At 46.9% G+C, this 25,935-nt stretch overlaps 2 protein-coding genes across 17 annotated transcripts in view; one reads left to right on the top strand and one right to left on the bottom strand.

The window, feature by feature from the left end:
* Nucleotides 1-3,151: 3,151 nt before the first annotated feature.
* On the top strand, nt 3,152-25,730 carry FERMT3 (FERM domain containing kindlin 3). 2 transcript variants are annotated; one of them, XM_087880859.1, is made up of 15 exons: nt 3,152-3,592; nt 7,686-7,852; nt 10,536-10,769; nt 11,854-11,979; nt 12,877-13,045; nt 13,534-13,636; nt 17,022-17,129; nt 17,629-17,763; nt 18,951-19,000; nt 20,166-20,290; nt 21,399-21,505; nt 21,782-21,991; nt 22,784-22,908; nt 23,340-23,481; nt 24,465-25,730. In XM_087880859.1, exons 2-15 carry the CDS (start codon nt 7,693-7,695, stop codon nt 24,642-24,644), a joined length of 1,974 nt encoding a protein of 657 aa, XP_087736985.1. In that variant the 5' UTR covers nt 3,152-3,592; nt 7,686-7,692; the 3' UTR covers nt 24,645-25,730. The 2 variants fall into 2 exon arrangements, with proteins under 2 accessions (XP_087736985.1, XP_087736984.1); XM_087880858.1 differs by lacking the exon at nt 3,152-3,592 and having other exon boundaries at nt 7,538-7,852.
* The window catches only part of TRPT1 (tRNA phosphotransferase 1), a 30,288-nt gene continuing 12,007 nt past the window's right edge, over nt 7,655-25,935 (bottom strand). For 4 of the 15 annotated variants that reach the window (XR_015730398.1, XR_009620270.2, XR_009620275.2 and 1 more), the window contains 4 exons: nt 16,999-17,075; nt 16,838-16,898; nt 13,493-13,558; nt 10,670-10,808 (listed from right to left, as the gene is read on the bottom strand). The gene's annotated coding sequence lies outside the window, so the exon portion shown is untranslated. Of the gene's footprint in view, nt 7,810-10,669; nt 10,809-13,492; nt 13,559-15,545; nt 15,825-16,826; nt 16,899-16,998; nt 17,076-25,935 lie in introns of those variants that run through there. The other 11 variants (XR_015730400.1, XR_015730395.1, XR_015730399.1 and 8 more) reach the window with 10 other exon arrangements.

Genomic DNA, 25,935 nt, shown 5'->3' with positions numbered 1-25,935 from the left:
GGAAACAGACCCGTTTCCAGACTTCCAGAAGGCCTGTTTTTCATCCTCCCCAGGCTCTGCGCAGGCCCTGCACTTACCTGGCATCCAAAACATGCTATGTGGACACTCCTGGGAGCCTCCTGGGCCCAAAAACGGGCTGTGGGGGGTTCACACCGCACACAGCCCCACGCTCCACATACACACCCCGTGCATGTGCACATGTCTCCCGCATGTGCCCCGTCCCCTGCGCATCCTGAAAACCAGCTGGCTGGCGGGAGGCGCATGTGCAGTGGAGCTAAGCTGGGTGACGGCCAACCAATTGGCTTTCATGTCTAAAGCAGGACTAGAACTCACTATCACCGGGTGATTGGCCCAAAGTTACCCAGCCGGTTTTCATGCCTAAGGCGGGACTAGAATTCACCGTCTCCTGGTGATTGGCCCAAAGTCTCCCACTGGCTTTTATGCCTATGGTGGGACTAGAACTCACCGTCGCCTGGCGATTGGCCCAAAGTCACCCAGCCGGCTTTCATAGCTAACGCGGAACTAGAACTTACTGTCGCCCAGTTTCCAACCTGGTGCCTTTTTTAACCGCTCGATCAAACTGGCTCAGTTTTGCAATCGCTTTTTCCCTTTGTTAAGAATTTGTTTTCCTTGCCCTCGAGGCGGCCAGGGTAAGAGACAGGCGTCTCTCGACAGACACAACCCAAATGGGGCAATCTCGACCCACAAAAATCCACGTGTTCCACGCCTGCCCACGTTTCCGTCAGAAGCAGTTATGGATCCTTTTTTTTCTTTTTCTTTTTTTTTTTGCACCACTTCTCTGCCCATCCCTCATAGTCAGCTAAAGAAAACCCCAGTTGCGACAGGGAGGGTTGAAGGCGAGGGTCAGATCCACCCATCCTGTGACCGAGCGAGCGAGCGAGCGAGCGATCACGCAGTAACCGTATGACCCTTTTCCTCCCCTCCCCCAAAAAAAGAGGAAACGGAAGGGGAAAAAAATGATCCTGCTTAACTCACATTATAAAACCGGTAGCTATAGCAAACCGGGGGAGGGTGGTGGTTATCACGTTTTTTTTTTTAACCAAACTTTTAAACCACGATTTGTAAGCCCCCGTCGGGAAGGAGCAAAGAAAACGTGTCCAAAACTCGATGCGTGATCTTCGTAAAGAGAAAAAACTTAAACCCTTCTTTTGCCCCCCCCCCCTCCGTTTGGTAAGGTTGAACTAACAATGCTGGTTAAGTTAAAAAGAGATGATAGTCCAAAGTAACAGGGATAGAGGGTCCCAGCTAACAGGGTTTGGTTTAATTTAAGGAAAAAAATAAGAGGTAGAGATAAGAGGTAAAATTGGGAATATATTTAATCCAGCGTCTCAAAAGGACTGAGCTAAGCTTGCAAACGGGCAAACTGGTTTTTGGGTTTGAAAAGAAGGAAGTCGAGCGAGGGAACGCGCACAGCCCTGGTGCCAATTCCTACTTGAAACCTACCCCACCCCCTTGCAACACAGAAGTAGGGCCCTGCTGACCCATGACAGATGCCTGAAAGGGATTGCAAAAGGATCAAAATTTCCATGAACCCGTACCACAAAAAGAAACCCCATTTTTATATATGATGATTTTGTATTTTTTTTTTTTTGAAAAAAGTTTTCTGTTTTTATTTCTGATACACATATTGTAAATGTACATTTTTTAACTTTTAAAAGCATTTCGAAGAGGGGGTAGAAAAAATGCTTTAAAAAAAAAACTGATGATCGCGCGCGGCTCAGCTAGGCATGGGGGGCACGGATGTTTGCTACCGGTTCTCCGAATCACCCGCCGCCATCATTTCCGGATCGGGCGATCCAGTCCAAACCGGGAACATTTCACCCCTGCTCCTAGCCCTTTTAAGGATAGCTTGGTCATGTTGTATTTTTTTTTCTTCTCATACCTCGGCATCCTATCGCACATCCAAAGCTTAACTGGGTTGTCTTTTCCTCTTGCTACATGCAAAAAGGAAAAAAAAGAAGGGGGGGGGAATAAGAGGTTTCCGCCGTTGTTCGTTATCTAGATGAAAAAGTCATCGAGAAAAGCTGAGGACGGAAGGTGAAACGATGCATCAATCGGATGTGAAAGCCATGAGCTATTTTTTCCTCTCCTTCTCCGAAATGTGTGAACAAGTTCAGAAGTGGGATCTTTTCTGAAGCTTTTGCATCCTGAAAAACTTCTTTAAAAATTTTTTTTAAAAAAAAAACCCGGTTTCTAGATCGTAGACGGATACAAAGCAGTTGCAAGTCCTCGATTTATGGCCCCAATCGAGCCCAAAATTGATGCGGCTAAGCGAGACATTTGTTAAGTGAGTTCTGCCCCCATTTTACGACCTTTTCTCGCCACCGTTAAGTGAGTCACTGCAGTTGTTTTTAAGTTTGTTAACCTGGTTGTTAAGGGGCATCCCCATTGACTTCGCTTGTCGGAAGGTTGCAAAGGGGGAATCACGTGATCCCAGGACAGTGGTGGGATTCAGCCGGTTCGCGCAAACTGGTAGCGGCGACTGCAGTAGGCTCCACCCGCCTGCCCGGATGTAAAGCACGACTACGCATGCATACAGGTGGCATGTTTGACGGGTGGGTTCTACATACCTTTACTACCGGTTTGCAACAGGACCCCCGCCCGCACACTTCTGCGCATGCGCAGATCACCCGTGATGACGTCATGACGGGTGGGCGGAGCCTCCCACCAGTTTTACTACCAGTTCTATAGAACCGGATCGAACCAGGAGCAACCCACCACTGGTGTGCGAGCAAAGATTTCACATTTGCGAACCGATAGGGAAGGTAAGTGAATCTCACCTGTGCCCCAGGTCGGACACTGCAACCGTCATAAATATGACCCCGTTGCCAAGCGGACCATTGCAACGGTTGTTAAGTGTGAAAAACTATCTTCAGTCACTTTTTTTCAGTGCCGTTGTCACTGAATGGTCACGAAAGGAAGCGGTTGGTCAAGCATCTGGATTTTGATCACCTGTGACGGTTGTTAAGTGCAAGAAACCGGTTGTAAGCCCGTGTTTTTTTTTTTCAGTGCCGTCACAACTTCGAACCGTTGCTACACCAACGGTCGTAAGTCGAGAACGGCCTGTCTCCCAGAAGGAGAAAGCCAGGAAAGAGAACACAGGAAATGATATTCAAAAAGCAGAATTTCCTTTTTCTAACATTGGAATTCGCACATCCCGGTCTCTTTTTTTAATATACATATATACTGTATATATTTTAAAATGCATTTCTTGGTAACTTGGGCACTTCTCAGAAAATAGCAAGCATAAATCCTCCTTTCGCCCGTCAGGGATGCCTCGGGAGGTGTGTAAACGGCGCTGGATTTGCAAACTTTGCAAGATTTTACTCAAAGCCTCCGGCGCTGCAAACTGCTCTTGTGTGTGTCACCGTTTTTTCCGAGGCAGCAGGGAGGAAGTTGCAAGGGGGGGGTTGGGGTGCAAAGAAGACGCCCTTCATCGGGGAAAGACCTGCAGGGAGAGGCGGGGTAGAACAAAAGGCCAGCGGTAGTGCTTCCCCAGGGACGTGTTTTCGAATCCAGCTGGGGAGATCTTGGGAAAAAACTTCAGGGAGGGAAGACCGAAGCGGGGAAGGTAAGTTCTACATTTCTTTTTTTTCTTTTTTCCTTTCCAAAGTGTGTTTCTCTTTTGAAAACTAGGTTTCCATCCTACCATCCTTTCTAGCACACCTTCTTTTGTGGAGTGGCACATATGATGCTCCTTGCAAACTCAAAAAATAGCCGGGGAGAAAATTTATCACACTACATTTCTGGATTTTTTTTAAATCGGCGAGAGAGAAAGAGAAGGATTTCCTTGCTGCCTTACGCGCCATCCTTGCCTGTTTTCTGAAGGTCCTTGGGGAGGAAGGCCCCGCAGATGGACCAATGCTTTTATTTCCAAATCCTCTCCGCTGCCTTCTAACAGAGCCTCCATCTTCAGGAGCACCTTACCTTCCAGATGCCCCAATCTTGGGAGGGCTGGCAAAAGGAAGGGAGCTGCTTTCCAAACTTTTTAAAAAAAAATTTTTTTTTTTTTAAACAAACATACATAAAGCCATCTTCAATTGCAAACAGTGTGTCGGTTGGTTACACTGGAATTTTGATGGAATTTTGTGCATCTTCACCAAATTCAAAGCTTACAATTAACAGTCTACCTAAATTCTCATATCATCAACCTAATATATATCTATATATTATTATCCTCATTAATCATTTATTTGACTGTGGCTATTTCTTCCCTCATTATTATTCAAAATATTTGAGATTAAAATTAAGATTTGAGTTAATTTTTATTATAACATTCATTTCATCCTCCTAAATCTACCCAATACTAATACACATAGATTTTAAACCAGAGATTGTTTTATTGGGGATTGTACCTGAAATATATAATAGAGAGTTGAGATATCTGATTGTCAATGTATTAACAGCGGCTAGAATTGTGTTTGCTAAAAATTGGAAAAATGAGAAAATCCCAATGCAGGATGAAGTTATTAAGAAAATAATGGAATGTGCTGAAATTGACATTTGAAATTAGAGAACAAGAAGATAAACAATACTAGAAGATATGGGACCTATTTTATCAATGGTTGGATAAAAAAATATGGAAATGAAATATGGTAGAGATCTTCACAGTACAAGAATTGTAGAATTATGTGAAATAAACTATAAAGATGTATTAGTACTGCTTTCCAAACTTCAGAAGCCTCGGGAGGGTTACTGAGCAAGGAAGATGCTCAAAACACTAAAGGACCTTTTTAGACCCTTAGCAAATATAATTCGCCGTGGCAGCCATCTTGCGAGCTCAATGAACGTTTTCTACGATGCGCGGGGCTCCTGTTCGGTGGGCCATAATTGTACATAATCTCAGGGAGCGGAAAGTCTGTCTTGAAGTAGATGGGGGGAGGTATGTAGTAGGTACACAAAGCGAAGTGGGTGTATTTAGTCAAAGGCACACCTAAGCCACATACAAGTGACTAATACAGAATGCAGACTTCTGAGTCACTTCCCGCAAGACGTTTTCCTGGATTTTAACTCCTCGATGGGAGAAAACAATGCTCGGTCCATCGGTTAAAAACCCAACAAGCTCCCGAATCGCCATTCATCACAGAGGTTCGAGCACTTTGGGGTAATCCAGACAGATTCCAGCGGGAACCTGTGGCAGGTTTCTGCTCGGGGGCCCACAGAAGAACCAAGACAAAAGATTTGGCCATTATTATTATTTTTTTTTGGTTTGATTTATATGCCGCCCTTCTCCGGAGACTCAGGGCGGCTTACAATGCGTTAAGCAATAGCCTTCATCCTTTTGTATATTTTATACAAAGTCAGCTTATTGCCCCCACAGTCTGGCTCCTCATTTTACCTACCTTAGAAAGGATGGAAGGCTGAGTCAACCTTGAGTCAGCCTTAAAAACATTTTTTTTAAATTGCCCACAGGAGGGAATCTCCCAAGGCAAGCTTGGCAGAGAGGTTTGGCATTGTTTTCACACGGCAGGGGCTGGCGGTGTAGCAGTCTGGAGGTGCCAACCTGTGACGAACGGGATGAGCTGCTGGGTTGGCTTTCGGATCTGGGATATTTTGAGTGAAGCCCTACCTGGAGAAGCTGTATTAGGATGCTATGTGTTGGGAGGATACTCTTGCTACCCCATTTCCCCCGAAAATAGGACCCAACTGGAAAATCAGTAACAGTAATAGAGTCAGAAGGAACCTTGGAAGTCATCTAGTCCAACCCCCTCCTTCCGCACTAGGGATTCAAACCGCCGAACGGCCGACCTTTCTGATCGACAAGCTCAGTGTCTTAGCCACTGAGCCACCTAGCATGATTTTTCAGGATGCTCGTAATATAAGCCCCCAAAAATAAGCCCCAGTTAAGATTGTCAGCCAGATGGATGCATTTAGTATCGTAGTTCCCCCTAAAAAAATAAGACCTAACCAGAAAATAAGCCCTAATGCGTCTTTTGGAGCATAAATTAATATAAGACCTGGTCTTATTTTCGGGGAAACACAGTAGCTGTTTGTTCATTTGCTTTAACTGATGGATTGTTTCTTAGCTCCTGGTTGAAAACACTGGAGGTTTTTAAGAAGAGATTGGACACCGCCGTTCTGTCTGAAATGGCGTGGGGTCTCCTGCTTGAACAGGGGGTTGGACTAGAAGACCTCTGAGGTCCCTTCCAACACTATTATTTTGAAATGAGGGCTCCTTGGTGCTCTCTGAGCTTGGGGGTTTTTTCTTGAAGACATTTCATTACCAAACTAGGTAACGCCACCAGTGCTAGAAGGGAGGAGCGGTTTGCTGATGATTTTACCTAGTTTTGCTCATGAAGCGTCTTGCAGGAAAAATACAAAAACTCAGGAGAGCACCAAGGATCCCGCATTTCCTTTAAGTTGGCTACAGACCCCTCTGGTTTGTGCAATGCAGGAATTTAGCAGAGGAGGGAGTTTATGGACTCTTTTTTTCCCCCTTGGAGCTGAATTAGATACCTGGGCCACTAGGCCAGTGTTTCTCAACCTTGGCAACTTTAAGAGGGGTGGACTTCAACTCCCAGAATCCCTCCGCCGGCTTGCTTTAAGATGGGTGGACTTCAACTCCCAGAATTCCCCAGCCGACTTGCTTTAAGATGGGTGGACTTCAGCTCCCAGAATTCCCCAGCCAATGTGCTTTAAACTAAATGGACTTTCAACTCCCAGAATTCCCCAGCCAGCTTGCTTTAAGATGGGTGGACATCAACTCCCAGAATCCCTCTGCCGACTTGCTTTAAGATGGGTGGACTTCAGCTCCCAGAATTCCCCAGCCAATGTGCTTTAAACTAAATGGACTTTCAACTCCCAGAATTCCCCAGCCAGCTTGCTTTAAGATGGGTGGACTTCAACTCCCAGAATCCCTCTGCCGACTTGCTTTAAGATGGGTGGACTTCAGCTCCCAGAATTCCCCAGCCAATGTGCTTTAAACTAAATGGACTTTCAACTCCCAGAATTCCCCAGCCAGCTTGCTTTAAGATGGGTGGACATCAACTCCCAAAATTCCCCAGCCAGCTTGCTTTAAGATGGGTGGACTTCAGCTCCCAGAATTCCCCACCCAGCAGGCTTTAAGATGGGTGGACTTCAACCCCCAGAATTCCCCAGACAGCCTGGTTTAAGATGGGTGGACTTCAACTCCCAAAATTCCCCAGCCAGCAGGCTTTAAGATGGGTGGACTTCAACCCCCAGAATTCCCCAGACAGCCTGGTTTAAGATGGGTGGACTTCAGCTCCCAGAATTCCCCAGCCAGCAGGCTTTAAGATGGGTGGACTTCAACCCCCAGAATTCCCCAGCCAGCAGACTTTAAGATGGGTGGACTTCCACTCCCAGAATTCCCTAGCCGGCTTGCTTTAAGAGGGATGGACTTCAACTCCCAGAATTCCCCCAGCCTCCATGCTTTAAGAGAGGGGGACTTGAACTCCCAGAATTCCCCAGCCAGCTTGCTTTAAGAGGGGTGGACTTCCACTCCCAGAATTCCCCATCCAGCCTGCTGTAAGGTGAGTAGAATTCCACTCCCAGAATTCCCCAGCCAGCATGCTGGAATTCTGGGAGTTGAAGTCCACATACCGTAAAGCAGGAGAGATTGGGAAAGACTGCTTCAGGCTGACGCATCAGAGATCTGGTTTTTTCCCCCCATTACCTCTTCATCCTTCATTCTTCTCTCCGTTAAGGACCACCATGGCTGGCATAAAAACAGCGAGCGGAGAGTATATTGATGACTCCTGGGAACTCAGGGTCTTCGTGGAGGACCTGGGACCTGAGGCGGAGCCCATCACGCTCCGAGTCTCCGGGAGCCTGCATATAGGAGGCATCATGTTACAGATTGCAGACAAATTGAGTAAGTACCAATAAAGGAGAATATTTGCAACTCAGGGTTGAAAAGTGCTAGACGGGGGAAGGAGGATGGTGACGACTCTCTGAGCTTGGTAGTTTTCCTGCAAACGTTTCTTGACCCAACTAAGTATCATCATCAGTCCTAGAAGGAAGTGGGGATTGTGGAGAAGGAAAAGGGGGGGGAGGAGGAGGAGGAGGAGGAGGAGGAGGAGGAGGAGGAGGAAGAGGATGACAACTGTGGGGTCCTTAGTAGTCTCTGAGCTTGGTGGTTTTCCTGCAGACGTTTCTTGACCCAACTAGGTAACATCATCAGTGCTAGAAGGATGATTTGTAGCAAACCCCCACTTCCTTCTAGCACTGATGATGTTACTCAGTTGGGTCAAGAAACGTCTGCAAGAAAAAACACCCAAGTTCAGAGAGAGCACCAGGGACCCCTCAAAATTAAGCAAACAGTGTACATACATATAATCCTCAACTTACCCATCGTCTGTTTAATGACTGTTTGGAGTTACCACAGCACTAACTTTACGACTGTTCCTTGCAATTTCCAACAACTGCAGCAATTCCCCAATTATGTGAACCAAATTTGGGTGCTTGGCAACTGGATCGTAAGGGGGGGGAGAGGAGGGGTGTCTGTCGTAACTTTGAACAGTCGTTAGGCGAGGTCTGCCTATGTTATACCGTAGGGTTTTCCCATTGACTGAAAGAAGCCCACCTCAAGGGAGATCCTCAAATTTTCCTCCTAGCTAAAACATCCACAAAGCATGGAAGGAAAGGAAAATGGCGGACTGCGTGGGGGGGGGGGAAGGGCTGTGACTCAGCTTGAGGATTGTGGTCTCCCTCTCCTTTCCTCCTTAAGGGACCCCTGCATTCTCCAGATAAGCCATGGAAAATATTGTCCTGAAACCACAGGGGCAGATACTATTCGTTTACACCCTGGAAAACGATAACCAGGCCCGGAAGTAAATTATTTCCAGCAGTTCCTTAATTTTGGGCATCTATTTTAACAGTCTTTGAACGGAAAGAGTGGGGCGGGGGGGTGGGGGGAAACCCAACAGGACAACTCTTGCAAGTTACTTGTTCCTCTCTCGCGAAGAGAGAGAAAAAAAATACTTCTCCCTCATCGTCTTCAGCTAATAACTGGGTGAACGGACAATCTTGGGAGTTATAGTTCTCGCCTACTGGGAAGGCACAAAGCTGGGAAATCTGATTCAGAAATCACTATGCTCTGTGTATATATATACAGCATATATATTATATATATAATATATATATATAATATATATAATATGTGTTTTTCTTCTAGCCAGGTTTTCCCTACGTAGCCAAGGTTTTTTTTGTAGCTCCAGCTCAGTAGAATCACATCTACTCAGTTCTGGGCTTTTTTCCTTTCTAACACCTAGCAAGCTCTAACTGCTAGGTGGGAGACCTAAATAGATCCATTTCTAGCTCGTTAGCTGTCATCAGTAGGCCACACCCAATATATATATATATATGTATTTCTTCTCAGCCGGGTATTTTCCTACATAAACCAAGATTTTCAAAATGCAGCCATAGCTCAGTGAAATCCCATCCACTAGTTCGAAGCTTTATCAGACAGCAAATAAGCAGTCTGCTGCCTTTTGGGAGACTAATATAGATCTATTTCGGACTAATTAGTCCTCATCAGTTAGCCACACCCTCATCACCTGTTTCTTCCCATAGAGGTCAGGTATTTGAAGAAAACAAACAAATATATATGTGTGTGTGTGTTTTCTTTTCTTTTCGTAGGCCTTTATGTGTATTTCTTTTTAAAAAATCTTGGTTTACATAGGAAGAACCTGGCTAAAGAGAAATATGTGTGTGTGTGTGTGTGTGTGTGTGTGTGTGTGTGTGTGTGTGTGTGTGTGTGTTTCTATCGAAGCACCTGGTCTACCCCAATATGGGAGGCAGCATCCTGCCCTTTCAACTCCAACCCAGGAGCCCTCAAGCAGTCACATTCCCGACAAACCATTTTATACCAAATTTATATTTGCTGATAAAGAAATAAAGGGAGACTAGTATACATCTATTTCAAGCTCTTTAGCTCTCATCAGCTAGCTATAGCCTTACAAGTTCAAATCCGAGTAAGGGTATGGCTAGCTGATGAGAGCTAAAGAGCTTGAAATAGATGTATACTAGCCACCCTTTATTTCTTTGTCAGCAAATATAAATTTGGTATAAAATGGTTTGTTGTGAATGCGACTGCTTGAAGGCTCCTGGATTGGAGTTGAGAGGCGAAAGGGAAACAGGATTACTTGTCCCAGCTTGTCGATCGAAAGGTCGGCAGTTCAGAGGTTCGAATCCCTAGTGCCGCGTAATGGGGTGAGCTCCCGTGACTTGTCCCAGCTTCTGCCAGCAGTTCGAAAGCACGTAAAAAAAAATGCAAATAGAAAAAATAGGGGCCACCTTTGGTGGGAAGGGAACAGCGTTCCGTGCGCCTTTGGCATTGAGTCATGCGGGCCACATGACCACGGAGACGTCTTCGGACAGCCATGGCTCTTCGGCTTTGAAACGGAGATGAGCACCGCCCCCTAGAGTCGGGAACGACTGGCACATAGGTGCGAGGGGAACCTTTACCTTTACTTACTGATCAAACCCCTTCCTTGACTTGCTCCCTGTTGCTTTCCCAATCTAATGGATTTTCTCTTTCTGTCTCCGTTCTCCAGAACTCCAGAAGGACTGGTCGGATCATGCCTTGTGGTGGGAGCAGAAGAAAATTTGGCTCTTGAAGACGAACTGGAGCCTGGATAAATATGGGATCCTGGCCGACGCCAAACTGCACTTTACTCCCCAGCATAAACCGGTGCTGCTTTTCCTGCCCAACCGTTGTAGCGTCCGAGTCAGAGCCAATTTCGCCCAGCCCGTCTTCCGCACCGTGTGCGATCTTTGCAGGCTACTCGGTAAGTAGGGAAACATCGTCCAAAGCTTCGGGGTTGGCACTGAAAGGAAGGCATCAGGTAGAGATGGGAATCGCAGCTGCCCAGGTAGTCCTCAATTTACAACCAATGGCTTAGCAAGTGGTTTAAAGCAACCCCAGACCATAAAAAGGGACTTTACACTATTACTTATTATTATAAGTAGTAGTAGTATCTTTTAACCAGGGGTGAAATCCAGCAGGTTCTGACAGGTTCTGGAGAACCGGTAGTGGAAATTTTGAGTAGTTTGGAGAACCGGCAAATACCACCTCTGGCTGGGAGTTGAAGTCCGCCGGGCTTAAAGTTGGCTGGGGAATTCTGGGAGTGGAAGTCCACCTCGCTTAAAGTTGCCTGGGGAATTCTGGGAGTTGAAGTCCGCCAGGCTTAAAGTTGCCCGGGGAATTCTGGGAGTGGAAGTCCGCCGGGCTTAAAGTTTGCTGGGGAATTCTGGGAGTGAAAGTCCACCTGGCTTAAAGTTGCCTGGGGAATTCTGGGAGTGGAAGTCCACCTGGCTTAAAGTTGCCTGGGGAATTCTGGGAGTGGAAGTCCACCTGGCTTAAAGTTGCCTGGGGAATTCTGGGAGTGGAAGTCCACCTGGCTTAAAGTTGCCTGGGGAATTCTGGGAATGGAAGTCCACCTGGCTTAAAGTTGCCTGGGGAATTCTGGGAGTGGAAGTCCACCTGGCTTAAAGTTGCCTGGGGAATTCTGGGAGTGGAAGTCCACCTGGCTTAAAGTTGCCTGGGGAATTCTGGGAGTGGAAGTCCACCTGGCTTAAAGTTGCCTGGGGAATTCTGGGAGTGGAAGTCCACCTGGCTTAAAGTTGCCTGGGGAATTCTGGGAGTGGAAGTCCACCTGGCTTAAAGTTGCCTGGGGAATTCTGGGAGTTGAAGTCCGCCAGGCTTGAAGTTGCCAAGGTTGGAGAGCCCGGACTAGGAAATAGATAAACCAGCCATTTCCCTTCACATTCGAACCCTGCCCGTCTCCAACCATGATTAGTTTGGGGTCTGGGAACAGATCTGAGGGGGTTTTTGAGGGGGGGGCCTAACTTCTTGCTAACTTCCCATTGTAGCCATCCGTCACCCGGAAGAGCTGTCTTTGCTGCGGGCGCCCGAAGAGAAGGACAAACGGAAACAGAAGGAGAAAGAGGAGACCACAGCTCGGAGTTATGACCTCACCAGCGTCCGGCTGCCAGCAAGTGAGGGCATCACAACTTTGCGTGTGCACACATATAGAGGCAGGCCTCGGCTTGCAACATTCATTCAGTGACCATTCCAAGTGACAACAGTGACTTAGGACCGTTTTTTCACACTTATGACCGTTGCAGCATCCCCCATGGCCAAGAGATCAAAATTGAAATGCTTGGCCATTGATGATGGTTGTGGTGTCCCCTTTTGCGACCTTTTGATGAGCAAAGTCAATGGGGAAAGCAGATTCATTTAACAACTGTGTTACAGGTAGTCCTCGACTTACAACAGTTCATTTAGTGACCATTTGGAGTTACGACGGCACTGAAAAAAAGGACTTTTTCACACTGTAGCATATGGTCACGGGATTTATATTTGGATGCTTGACAACGGACTCACATTTATGACGGTTGCAGCATCCCAGAGTTACGTGATCCCTTTTTAGGACCTTCTGGGTCAATGGGGATGCCAGATTCACTTAACAACCGTGTGACTGATTGAAGAACTGCAGAACTTCCCTTAACAAAGCTGGTGGGAAAAAAATCTTAAAAATGGGGCCAAACTCACTTAACGGATTTCTCACTTAAACAACGTAAATGTTGGGCGCATTTGCGGCCATAAGTTGAGGACTAGCTGTACTAACTTAACCCCTGCAGTGCGTCTGAAGCATCCAAATTTTAATCCCGCGACTACGACGGTCATAAGTGGGGGAAAAAGAGTCACAAGTCACTTTTTTCCAGTGCGGTTGTAACTTTGAACAATCCACTAAATGAACTGTCGTAAGTCGAGGACTGCTTATATTTGCTTGAACCAAGGATTAACTGGGGATGGACATTGACACCTAACCCTTTCTCTCTCTCTCTCTCTCTCTCTCTCTTCTCTCTCTCTCAATCCCCTCGTCATTCCAGGCGCAGAGCAACAGACTTTCCGTGGGATGCCTGCTCACTTCTCAGACAGTGCTGAAACCGAGGCTTCCTATCGGATGCTGTCGGTCAGCCAGACTAGCCTGACCCCCGAGCAGATTGTCCGAATGCACCGGCCGGGATCCCTTGTGGAAAAGACCAAGATCAACAGCAGGTAAGAATAGAATAGAATAACAGAGTTGGAAGGGACCTTGGAGGTCTTCTAGTCCAACCCCCTGCTTAGGCAGGAAACTCTATATACCACTTCAGACCAATGGTTATCCAACCTCTTCTTAAAAACTTCCAGTGTTGGAGCATTTACAACTTCTGGTGGCAGGCTGTTCCACTGATTAATTGTTCTCACTGTCAGGAAATTCCTTCTTAGTTCTAAGTTTCTTCTCTCCTTAATTAGTTTCCATCCACTGCATAACTAAACACAAGGACAGTTTTTTCCCGAACGCCATCACTCTGCTAAACAAATAATTCCCTCAACACTGTCAAACTAGTCACTAAGTCTGCAGTACTATTACTATTAATCTCCTCATCGTTCCTATCACCCATCTCCTCCCACGGAAATGTCGAGCTCAACTGTGGTCGTAAATCAAGAACTGCCTGGATTTACATTAGCCAATTCTTCATTTTTCCTCCTCTTTTTTTTTGTAGATGGCTGGATTCGTCCCGCACTTTGCTACAACAAGAAGTAAAAGAACAGGAGTGTTTATGGCTGCGCTTTAAGTATTACAGCTTTTTCGATCTGGAGCCAAAGGTGAACATCTTCAGGCACATAATATGGGTTTTTTTTTTTTTATTATTTATTTTAGGGAACTTCAAATGTATATTCCTCCACTTTCTGCTTTTATTTAAGGCAGAGGTGGGCAACTGTGGCTCCTTTACGACTTGTGGACTTCAACTCCCCGAATTCCTGAGCCAGGATGATCGTAAAGGGGGTCATCGTTGCCCTCCCCTGATCGAAGGTATAATTGTTGTCAGGGGTGAAATCCAGCAGGTTCTGCAGAACCGGTAGCGGAAATTTTGAGTAGTTCGGAGAACCGGCAAATACCACCTCTGGCTGGCCCCAGAGTGGGGAGGGAATGGGGATTTTGCAATATCCTTCCCCCAGGAGTGGGGAGGGAATGGGGATTTTGCAGTATTCTCCCCTGGAATAATAATAATAATAATAATAATAATAATAATAATAATAATAATAATAATAATAATAATAATAATAATAATAATAATTTTATTTCTATACCGCCCTTCTCCCGAAGGACTGGGGTGGGAACAGAGATTTTGCAATATCCTTCCCCTGGAGTGGGGTGGGAATGGAGATTTTGCAATATCCTTCCCCTAGAGTGGGGTGGGAATGGAGATTTTGCAGTATCCTTCCCACAGGAGTGGGGAGGGAATGGGGATTTTGCAGTATCCTTCCCCTGGAGTGGGTGGGAATGGATATTTTTGCAGTATCTTTCCCCTGGAGTAGGGAGGGAATGGAGATTTTGCAGTATCCTTCCCCTGGAGTGGGCTGGGAATGGAAATTTTGCAGTATCCTTCCCCTGGAATGGGGTGTGAATGGAGATTTTGCAGTATCCTTCCCCTCCACGCCCACCAAGCCACACCATGCCCACCAAGCCACGCCCACAGAACCGGTAGTAAAAAAAATAAATCTGAATTCCACCACTGATCGTTGTTACAACCATTCAGGATCAAACAATCCCCACTCAAGTCACGGATCAGACGACCACAAGGGGATACTTTGCAAGCCAAAGTTTCTAGTCCTCATGGCTAGAAGGCAGGAAAGCATATAAAATATGTTCCTTACGTTTTGTTCTGGACTTCAGCATTCCCGAAAGGAAAAGGCCCACCTGTGTGGCAACTTGGTGTGTGTGGGGGGGTGCGGCTTACTTTAAAAACAGCGCTTTCAAAATTTCCTGCCCGTTTCTAGATTATTTCCCACAGTCAAATTAAGGTGTGATTTTTGTCAACATTTCTCTCTCGGTTGCCAGGGAAGGGCATGAGGCACGTCTCAAAGTGGGGGGGGGGAATATATATATATATATATATATATTTAGCGCAAACATCTTTTCGAAAGAGAACAGAAAGCACGGGGCTTCAACGGTGTTGAAGTAATACGAACAACTCCCAAAGCTGCTTTATGGAACTGCAAATGGTTTTTATTTCCTGCCAACGTGGGAAGCGGGTTTCCCTTCCGTTTGTGTGAAATGTAAAAAATATTAAAACGAGGCTGTGTTTGGAAAAGAAGATTATAGTTCTCTTTTTTAAGGCCTGGACTTCACGGTCTCTGTTTTTATATATGTGGCTGGTCCTGACAGTTTTGGTGTGAAATGGACTTTTTGGGATTCCTGGATTTGGGCTGCTGTTTACTGTTAAGTTTCTTTGTCTGAGTAAGTTGGTAGTTGCTTCCTTGGGGTATTGTTTGATTCTTGGTTGTGAGATTCTGCTTAGTAGCATTGATAATATTATCTAGTTTCAGTGGTGAAATTCAATTTTTTTTTACTACCGGTTCTATGGGCGTGGCTTGGTGGGTGTGGCAGGGAAAGGATACTGCAAAATCCCCATTCCCTCCCCGCTCCTGGGGCAAGGATATTGCAAAATCTACATTCCCTCCCCACTCTGGGACCAGCCAGAGGTGGCATTTTGCCGGTTCTCCAAACTACTCAAAATTTCCGCTACCGGTTCGTCAGAACCTGCTGGATTTCACCCCTGCCTAGTTTGATAATAAAATCTCTGTAAGAAAACAACCAAAGTCAGAGACCACCAGGTACCACGCAGTCGTCCTCCTTCTCCTCCTCCTCCTCCTTCCCCCACCGTACTCCCTACTAGCATTGATGATGTTACTTAGCTTGGTAATGCAACGTCTTCAAGAAAACAACCAAGCTCCAAGGGTCCTAAAGTCCTCCTCCTTCTCTGTTGTGACCCCGACTCCCGAGCCTGTCCTAACAGAGGAAGAGGACTCAGAAGGTGATGGGGAGGAACTGACAAGGCCGCCCTCTCCAGGACCCTCCTCTCTGGCAATGCCTCAGGTTCCCTCCGAAGGCCAGGAGGAACAGCCTGGGATGGGCCAGGAGGCAGGCATATCGGAGCACCAATTGATAGGGAGCGAGGAGGATGAATCCCGGCTTGATCCCAGGCAGCGTCAGAGGGAGAAGCGTGCGCAGCAACAGAAGAGGCGTGGGAGGGCCAGAGATTGAGCTGAGTCACGGAGCCACGCCCCACCGGGAATAAAAGTGGGTGGGATTGCTCTTCAGGCTTTGTGACGGACAAAGTTAAACCCTGAAAGTCACATCGTGATCTCTGAAATTCGGCTTGGATATATTTTGGACTGAACATTGACTAAACTCTTTGTCTCGTGGATAATTTGTTGCTCCTGGAATGGACTGAAGGTAAGTCCTCTTCTGCTTTATGGGAGTGAAAACGGTCTTGGCAGGCATTCGGCAGTTTGCTGCCAAAACTTTGGTCTGCCAAGAATTCTAATCTGTTTACCTAATAAAATATTGGCAGGCGTGCTTGGTATTACGTTTGCCTGTGTGAGGAAGGGGGACAGAACATTCTCTTTCTCTTCCACTCCACAATCCCCATTCCCTTCTAGCACTGATGATGTTACCTAGTTGGGTCATAAAACGTCTGCAAGAATAGCATTAAGCTCAGAGAGCACCAAGGACTCCAGATTCCTCCTCCTTGCTACAATCCCCATTCCCTTCTAGCACTGATGATGTTGATAATAAAACACTTGAGAGTACCAAGGACCTCGCAGTCCTCCTCCTCCTCCTCCTCCTCTCCACAATATCCATTCCCTTCTAGCACTGATGATTTTACCTAGTTTGGTAACAAAACGTCTTCAAGAAAACCACCAAGCTCAGAATGCACCAAGGACCCCACGATTCAACACTTAAGCTACAAATACTCTCTCCTACCCCTACCATAATTTTAATACGTACTTAATACGTACTTCTGTCCTAGAGTTCAGGGTGCTCCCTTGAGAGGAAGCCAAGCTTCTGATTTGCTGGCATCTGCAACAGAGGTGAACAGTAACAGTAACAAAGTTGAAAGGGACCTTGGAGGTCATCTAGTCCAACCCCCCTTAAAGCTTAAATTGCTGCTTTGTCTCACCAAACTTCCTCCCTTCCTCGCAGTACGACGTTGTCCGGATCAACCAGATGTACGAACAAGCCCGCTGGTCGGTGCTGCTGGAAGAGACCGATTGCACAGAGGAAGAGATGATCGTCTTCGCTGCCTTACAAGTAATACAGAAATCCCCCCACCCCCACCCCCCAAAAATGTGCCCTAATTAAATCAAGAGCCTCGAGCCAAGCTTCAAAAGAAATCCAGTTATTTATTAGGAGCTTCATGTCGGCAGGTTCCAAGCGAAGCCAACTTTGACCCCACGTAATTTACGCCCCAATCATGACCCTGTTTCCCCACCCCCCCTCCGCTCTCCCCAGGGTGTGTCATCAATCACATTAGCCAACAGAGCAATTTTGTGGGTTGTAGAGATCGCTCCCCTCCGGCTGCTGTGGGTAACTCTGGGAGACAGCCTTGAGAGAGATATGTCTGGAATGTGCTTCTGTTTTTTTGGCTGCCGTGCCGCTTCGTCGGTTTCCCATCCCTCTTGTGTATGGCAACTCGAGAGCAGGCCAGGGATGCTTTGCGAGTTGACAATGCCGTTTAATAATAATTATCCCATGCCTTAGGGCTGGAAAATCTGCAATGGGCCTAAGCATCCTCTGTGCTCTGTCCTAGTATCACATCAACCAGCTGTCCTTGAACGCCACCCCTGTGGAGCAGTCCAGCGAATCCGGCCTGGATGATTTAGACAAAGCTTTGGCTAACTTGGAGGTCAAACTGGAAGGGTCAGCCCCAACTCCGAATGTTTTGGTAAGGACCAAGATTTTACAGGAAGCCCTCAGCAATGCAACCACAACTGAGCCCAAACTTTCCCTCGCTGAGTGAGACAGTTGCTAAGTGAGTTTTGCCCCATTTTACAACCTTCCTTGCCACAGTTATTAAGTGAGTCCCTGCAGCTATTAACATGGTTGTTAAGCGAATCTGGCTTCCCCACTGACTTTGCTTGTCAGAAGGTCGCAAAACGGGATCACGCGACTCCCCGATACACTGCAACCGTCATAAATATGAGTCGGTGGCCAAGCGTTTGAATTTTGATCAAGTGACCATGGAGATGCTGCAACGGTCGTAAGTGTGAAAAATGGTCCTAAGTCCCTTTCTTCAGGGCTGTTGTAACTTGGAACAGTCACTAAACGAATGGTTGTAAGTCAAGGACTACTTGTATTTTATTTGTCTATTTTGAGATCTCCCATCTTCATAGCACAAACATATAGAAAAACAAAGAAAGTGTATATAACTAGATTAGATAAGGTATAAATGTATATATTAATAATACATGTAATATGTAAATGTAAATAAATATAATATAAATTCTGGGAGTTGAAGTCCCCAGGTCGTAAAGGGACTATAGTTTGTCCACCCCAATCTAAAGTATAAAAGGGACGCGGTGGCTCAGTGGCTAAGACGCTGAGCTTGTCGATCGAAAGGTCGGCAGTTCAGCGGTTCAAATCCCTAGTGCTGTCGCGTAATGGGGTGAGCTCCCGTGACTTGTCCCAGCTTCTGCCAACCTAGCAGTTCGAAAGCAGGTAAAAAATGCAAGTAGAAAAATAGGGACCACCTTTGGTGGGAAGGGAACAGCGTTCCGTGCGCCTTTGGCGTTGAGTCACGCCGGCCACATGACCACGGAGACGTCTTTGGACAGCGCTGGCTCTTTGGCTTTGAAATGGAGATGAGCACCGCCCCCTAGAGTCAGGAACAACTAGCACCTATGTGCGAGGGGAACCTTTACCTTTACCTAATCTAACGTATAATTGTTGCAACAATCCAGGATTAGTCAAACCCTAATCAAGGATCATGGCTTATTTGGGGGATTCTGGGAGTTGAGGTCCACGCATCTTAAAATTGATTAAAGTTGGGGAAACACTGCTTTAAAGTAATCCAGAAATACAATAATCCTTTTTTTTTTTTTTTTGTCTCTCTCCCTCTGGCCTCCTCTTTAGGACAGTCTGACAGCCATCCCAGAGCTGAAGGATCACCTCCGAATCTTCAGGTTAGTCCTTTTAAATATACCTGGCTAGTTTTCTTTTTAATACCATGCTGGTTGTTCACAGCCGGTCTTAAAGAACCGAGCAAAAGCAGAGGTTCTCCCAAGCTCGCGTCATTGTAAGTGTTGGGACCCAGGCCCAAGTAGGTAGTAATTGACGCAAACAGTTCCAAAACAGACTTTATTAGAGCAGCTGAGAATTAACTCATTCTCAGTGTAGTCCAAACTAAATTAAAACAAACTCTTCATAACACAAATTCTTCAGTCTAATCACCAACCTTGGTGGAATTAGGCAAACTTCCAAAGGCTTCTCTTGGCAAAAGTTCAAAAGCAGAAGACACCGACAGGAGATAAGTGCAGCAAGACTATCAACGTTGTTTTCCGACAAAGAGCCCAAGAGCCGTTGCTGGTCTTTTAAGCCTTCTGGGAGGGGCCAATCATCTCTTGGCCTTACTCTCGAATCGTCCTCTCTGCTTTAGCTGCTCCTGCCTTCTGGCAGCTCTTCTCATACGTGCACTAGGAACAGGCTCCTCCTGTTCCTCTGCCTCTCTGCTGTCAGCCTCTGGAGGCTCCAGAGTCCACACATCACTCCCCGATGGCCCTGGCCCCATCTATGCCTCCGACGCAGAGCCCTTATCCGGGCCTTCCCCAGCCTCCAGGACTGGCCCATGTTCTTCCTCAGCCTCATCGCTGTCTGACTCCACTGCCAGCTCCACAGGCTGCTGGCGAACCACATCAGTAAGGTGTTTTTATTAACACACCCATCCTCCTCCTCGCCCAACATAAGATTGGGGATGTAGAGCAGTGCTCTGAACTGTACAGAGAAAGCTAGGATGGAGGAAGAGGATGGTTGTTTTTCTTAAACTTCTGAAGATGTGTGGACTTCAACCCCCAGAATTCCCCAGCTGGCATGCCAGCGTGGGGAATTCTGGGAGTCGAAATCCATACGTCCTAAAGTTTGCCAAGGTTGAGAAACACTGCTTATAGTAGTTTTGGAATCTCTGTTTCCAAAAGTTGTAAGAAAAGTTTGGACATCCACCTCTGGAGGATGGTTGAACTGGTTTTTCCTGCATGCCAAAGAATTGGGGTAGATGATCCTTGGAGATGCCTTCAACTCCACAACTCTGTGATTCTCCAGCTATTTTTGTTCACCTCTCTTTATTCCTCCCAGGCCCCGCAAGCTGACTCTGAAAGGTTATAAGCAGTATTGGGTGACTTTCAAAGAAACGACCATCTCGTATTACAAGAGCCCAGAAGAGGCGTTGGGAGAACCTGTCCAACAGCTCAACCTGAAAGGTGAGTCGATCATCATATCAAGGAAAAGATGGCGGGATCCAATGGCTACCCGCATCGCAAAGGTCTCGGTTGCAACCTGTAGTTCGTTGGCTGAAAAGGATCTGGAGAAGAACCTGTTGGTCCTCGGCCAGAGTTAGACCATGTTCCCAGAGCGGATCATTTCTAAACGAAGGTGTCCAAAGAAGCTTCTCAATTCCAGTCAAGATGCCATGGACAGCCATGGAAAATGAGACCCAAGATCAGAGGTGGTATTCCGGTAGCGGAAACTTTAAGGAGTTCGGAGCAGTGGTGAAATATAAAATTTGTTACTACCGGTTCTGTGGGCGTGGCTTGGTGGGGGGAGGGTGTAATGTGACTGGGTGGGCGTGGCCAACTTTTTTTTTTTATTACTTTTAAAAGCATTTTTTTCTAATGCTTTGAAAAGCCTCTGTCGATCAGGCAACTCAGCTGGGATCGTCAGGGGCTTTTAAAAGCATTTTTTTTTTTACAACCTCTTGGGCCGAAGAGATTGTAAAAAAAAATGCTTTTAAAAGCCTCTGATGATCCCAGCTGAGTTGCCTGATCGTCAGAGGCTTTATTTTACTTTTAAAATCATTTTTTTCTACAACCTCTTCGGCCGAAAAAATGCTTTGAAAAGCCTCTGTCGATCAGGCAACTCAGCTGGGATCATCAGAGGCTTTTAAAAGCATTTTTTTTAACAACCTCTTCGGCCCAAGAGATTGTAGAAAAAAATCCTTTTAAAAGCCCCTGACGATCCCAGCTCAGTTGCCTGATCGTCAGAAGCTTTTTTTTTACTTTTAAAAGCATTTTTTCGGCCGAAGAGGTTGTAGAAAAAAAGCTTTTAAAAGTAAAAAAAAAAAAAAACCCTCTGATGATCGCGCAGTTCAGTTGGGCATGGGGGTAGGGGCGCAGGGATTTTTGCTACCGATTCTCCGAACCACCCGCCGCCATCGCTACCAGATCAGGCAATCCGGTCCAAACCGGGAGCATTTCAAACCGGACTCAGATCACTTAAAAAATTGGGGCTGGTGGGACCACAGGCCATGTCGTGTTCAAAACAGTTTTATTGCGCCTGAAGAGTTCTACTCTCTCTCTCTCTTTCACCCAGGCTGTGAAGTGGTGCCAGATGTCAATATCTCTGGCCAGAAATTCTGCATCAAGTTACTGGTCCCTTCTCCTGATGGAATGAGCGAAATACACCTGAGATGTTCGGATGTAAGTGAGACAAAGACAGGAGGGAGGGAAGGAAGGAAGGAAGCCAAGTTTGGAATGAGAGTTGGGCAAGGACCTTGGGTGGACTGCTGGGCCCAACCTTGGTTCCAGGTTGGACCCCAATTAAAAGATCTAACTGATAGTATCTCAGAAGCTGGAGCTTCGGGACTTCAACTATAGTAGAACCACCATGGGTGGAGACCCGGCAGCTGGAGAGCTTGTATTTATAAAGGCTGTAGGAATGGTTGAAGGATCTTTCTCTCCCTTGTCCTCAACCAGGAGCAGCAATACGCCAGTTGGATGGCCGGCTGCCGTTTGGCAGCGAAAGGGAAGACCATGGCGGACGCGTCCTACCAAGCCGAGAAGGAGAACATTCTCTCCTTCCTGAAGTTGCAGAAGACCAATCCGGAAATGTCCCTCACGGCAGAGACGGAAGGGACGCAATGGCTGGTGTCTCCTCGCTACCAGAAGAAGTTCAAACCTAAGCAGGTATCGTTCGTCCTCCAGGCGGCCGTTGTAATTTCCCACAATGCCCTGGAGGGAGGTTGCGTCAGGATCATGGGAAATGAACAGGGCAGTTGGAGCCAACCGGTTCTCGGAGTGGTAAATAGAATTGAAGAGAAATCCAAGTTGAAGTCGTCCTTATCGTGACCATTGTCGCTTCCTTCTCCTCTTTCTCCTCGCTTTACATCCCATTCATGATATCAGATAAATCAGAATGTGGCCAACTCTCCTTTGGAGGCTTGTAATAGCAACGGAAATTCTGGTCATAAGTTGAGGGCTACAAGAAATCCAGTTATTCATTAGGAGCTTCATGTCCAAGTGAAGCCAACTCTGACCCCACATAATTTACACCCCAATCATGACCCTGTTCCCCCCACCCAGGGTGTGTCATCAGTCACATTCACCAACGGAGCAATTTCCCGGGTTGTAGAGATCACTCCCCTCTGGCTGCTGTAGGTAACCCCGGGAGACAGCCTTGACAGAGATATGTCTGGAATGTGCTTTTGTTTTTTGGTTGCCGTGCTGCTTCACCGTTGCTGCAAGTTTGTTTTCCCATCCCTCTTGCCTAGGGCAACTCGAGAACAGGGCAGGAATGTTTTGCGAGTTGACCTCGAGCATACAATACATTTCCATATATGTGTATTTTTCCCCCCCTTCTTTATTCCAGTGCATTTTTCTGTTGTTATGGAAGATTCCATAGAGTGCAGGTAGAAAGAGGGACTTGACGCCTTCCATCTGTTTCTCTCTGATCTTTCTTTTGTTTGCAAATGTTTGCAGTTAACTCCCCGCATCCTCGAGGCCTATCAGAATGTCTCTCAGCACTCCCTGACGGAAGCCAAGATGAAATTCATCCAAACCTGGCAGTCCCTCCCTGACTTCGGCATCTCGTACTTCGTGGTCAGGTAAGGAAACGGCTCCATTTCTTTCCCCTGCATTCTGTTCCCGAGAAGGTGGGTGTGGCCTTTGAGCAGTGTCAGAGTTTGGGGAAAAGGAATGGGAGACAGACAGGCCATCAGCAGAGGTCTGGCTCTTCAGCTTTGAAACGGGGATGAGTACCGCCCCCTAGAGTCGGGAACAACTAAAATCCATCCATCCTTGAGTGCCATTTGCCTGTTTGACCAAGGTTCCCGGTGGCTCGGTCCGAGCATTGATTTTATCCTTAAAGATAACACGGCCCAGATGTTTGGTGCCTTGTAGCTTAAGGAAGGCCAGAGGTTTGGCTCTTGGTGGCTTGAGAAAAAAACAAAACCCACACAGAAGCTAAGCCCAGTTTTAGCTTTTGAACCAGAAAGCGTCTCCTGATGGGAAGTGGGCTCCTGGGTTTCGCACGCAGGTTCAAAGGCAGCAGGAAAGACGAAATCTTGGGGATCGCCAACAACCGCCTGATCCGGATTGACCTCGCCGTTGGGGACGTGGTGAAGACGTGGCGGTACAGCAACATGCGTCAGTGGAACGTCAATTGGGACATTCGCCAGGTGAGTCTGCGCTGAAGGAAGGGAGGATTTGAACTCTGTTCGTGTGGCTTGTCCCAGAAACAATGGCTGATATTCACGGACTACGGTAGTCTTTGACTTACGAGTTTGTTTACTGACCATTTGTTCTGCCCCAGCGACGGACCCCAAAGAACGCAGCACACACAAAGTCCGTTCAAACCTTAGTTTACTGAATAACCCAGTCTTTTACAACAACGGCTGTTAATTAATTGCATTAACATCCGCCAAGAATTCAAAGAATAATAACTGAAAGCTTACTGTGGTTGGCAGAATGCCCAGAAGCAATTTGCAGGAAGCTGATAAGATAAACAAGACAAGACACGAAGGTATGTGAATGAAGTTGTTCCCTGCAAATTGTTTCAGTCGACATTCCTCCTTAAATAGGCTAAGGGAGTGGCCAATTAACCCCAAGCCTTACTCTCAAGGGGACCTCCTCCTGAGGAGCCACTCCTGCCTTTTGGCAGCTCTGCGCGCCCGTACATCGAGAAGAGGCTCCTCCTCTTTGTCTTCTTCACTTATGGGAGCTTCTGGAGGTTCTGAAGGCCTGGCTGAATCCCCGCCTCTGGCACCACATCTTCTCATTGTCTGACTCGAGCATCAGCTGCATTGTCGGGCGCACATGCGAGCTAGAACCCGGAAGTTTGGCTTTTCCGGAGCATGGCCCCGACGAGCGCAAATGTGCGATGTTTCCATGTGACCTTTTTGGCACTCGGTGCCAAAGCCACTCGGTGCCTTCCTTATGGTCCAACTTTCACAGCCATTCACTGCAACTTGGAAAACCACGGCCTTACTCAAGAGCCTTAAGTCACCTTACTTTCTTCCAAGCAAATGCCGATTGTTAAAATTGAGAAGATTCCTGCGCCCAGGCTCTTAGCAATAAAGCGGTTTGATTGCACCTTCTGGTCTTTTACGCCTGACGCCAACTGTTTGAAAAAAACCCACCTTCCTCTGTTGCTTTTCCTCAGGTGGCCATCGAATTCGACGAGCACATCAACGTGGCTTTCAGCTGCATCTCCGCCGGCTGCAAGACGGTCCACGAATACATCGGGGGTTACATTTTCCTGTCCACTCGGACAGCTGACCGAAGCCAGACGCTGAACGAAGAGCTCTTCCACAAGTTGACGGGGGGCCATGAAGCCCTCTGATGTTTCTCCTATCAAGTGTTCTGACTAGGCTTCCCCCAAGAGCACGAAGCAGACTCCTTGTCCCGACAAAAAAACCCACCCCTTTTTATGAAGTGACTGTGAATTCCTCTCATTCACATCCAGCAAAGTCTTTCAAGGGAGAATTTATGTTCACAGACCTCATTTGGCTTGGAGAGCTGCCAGGCCCGATATCTTCAAAACTTGGCAAGGAGTCTCGGAGAGTCACCAACCAATTAAGTGGACTAATTGCCTCCTGCAAACTCCACTCCCCTTTCGCTCCTCTTTTATTCCCTATGGGAGGGGCCATTCACCGTCCACTTGTGGCTTTACTCCTGAGTCGACCCTTGTTCCTTAGCCGTTCCCTTCTCCTGGCAGCTCACACTGGGAACAGGCTCCAGCTGTTCCTCTGCCCCACTGATGTCCGACTCCGAAGGCAGCTGACAACTATCAGACGGCCCTGGCCCCCTCTCTGCCTTGGACACAGAGCCTTCCCCAGACTTCAGGACTGGCCCACGTTCCTCCCCAACCTCCTCACTGTCTGAGTTTGCCACCAGCTCCGCTGGCCGCTGGCGGGCCACAACACCAAGGCCTTCCTTCCTCCAAGGAGCAGCTGACTTCCTGAATGTGCTGTCTACATTCTACGGGGGACGTGAAGGCCCTTATTGGAGTCCAGGCATCCATAAAGACTTGGAGAGCAATTATGAAAATGATGGAGTGAGAACTTTCCCCAGAGAAGAAAAACGTTTCCCAAAGGACTCGAAAGTTACATTAACGATGGCTGTGTGTTGTTGTTATTTTTTTTTTTCTTTCAGTATTTTCAGAGCGAGCTCGCAACCAGGACTAAACAGCAGAGTTAAAGAGAATTTTTACTATGTCAAATATTCAAATATCTTGCCAAGAATATTGACAATATTTTACTCTTTCCTCTTCCGAGAAACTCAGGAATTTACCCAACGCAAATTGGGATTCAGGTACTTTTTGTTATTTTTGTACGGTGTGCGGCGGGGGGGGGAAATAAGTGAATTGTGTTGAGTGCTTTTGTGTTATCGTCTTCGAGGGGGTTATAAAGAGGATTTTTCACGAAAACGCTTCCTTCCCCATGTGATTATTCTTTCTCCGAATGGCCTAGAATTGGGAGGAAGCTGTTTTATGTCCCCCGTTCCCCCACAGCTACAGGTAGTCCTCGACATACGACCACAATTGGGACCAGAATTTCTGTCCTAAGTTGTTGCAGTTGGAAGCCAAGCCAGAGCCAATTTTACGACTGTTTTTATGGTGGTCGTTAAGCGAA

This window comes from Pantherophis guttatus, chromosome 18, assembly GCF_059756535.1.
Source record: "Pantherophis guttatus breed Tessera chromosome 18, ASM5975653v1, whole genome shotgun sequence".
NCBI classification, from domain to species: Eukaryota; Metazoa; Chordata; class Lepidosauria; order Squamata; family Colubridae; genus Pantherophis; species Pantherophis guttatus.
The sequence above is the reverse complement of the archived record's forward strand: the minus strand, read 5'-3'. Positions and strand labels throughout refer to the sequence as shown.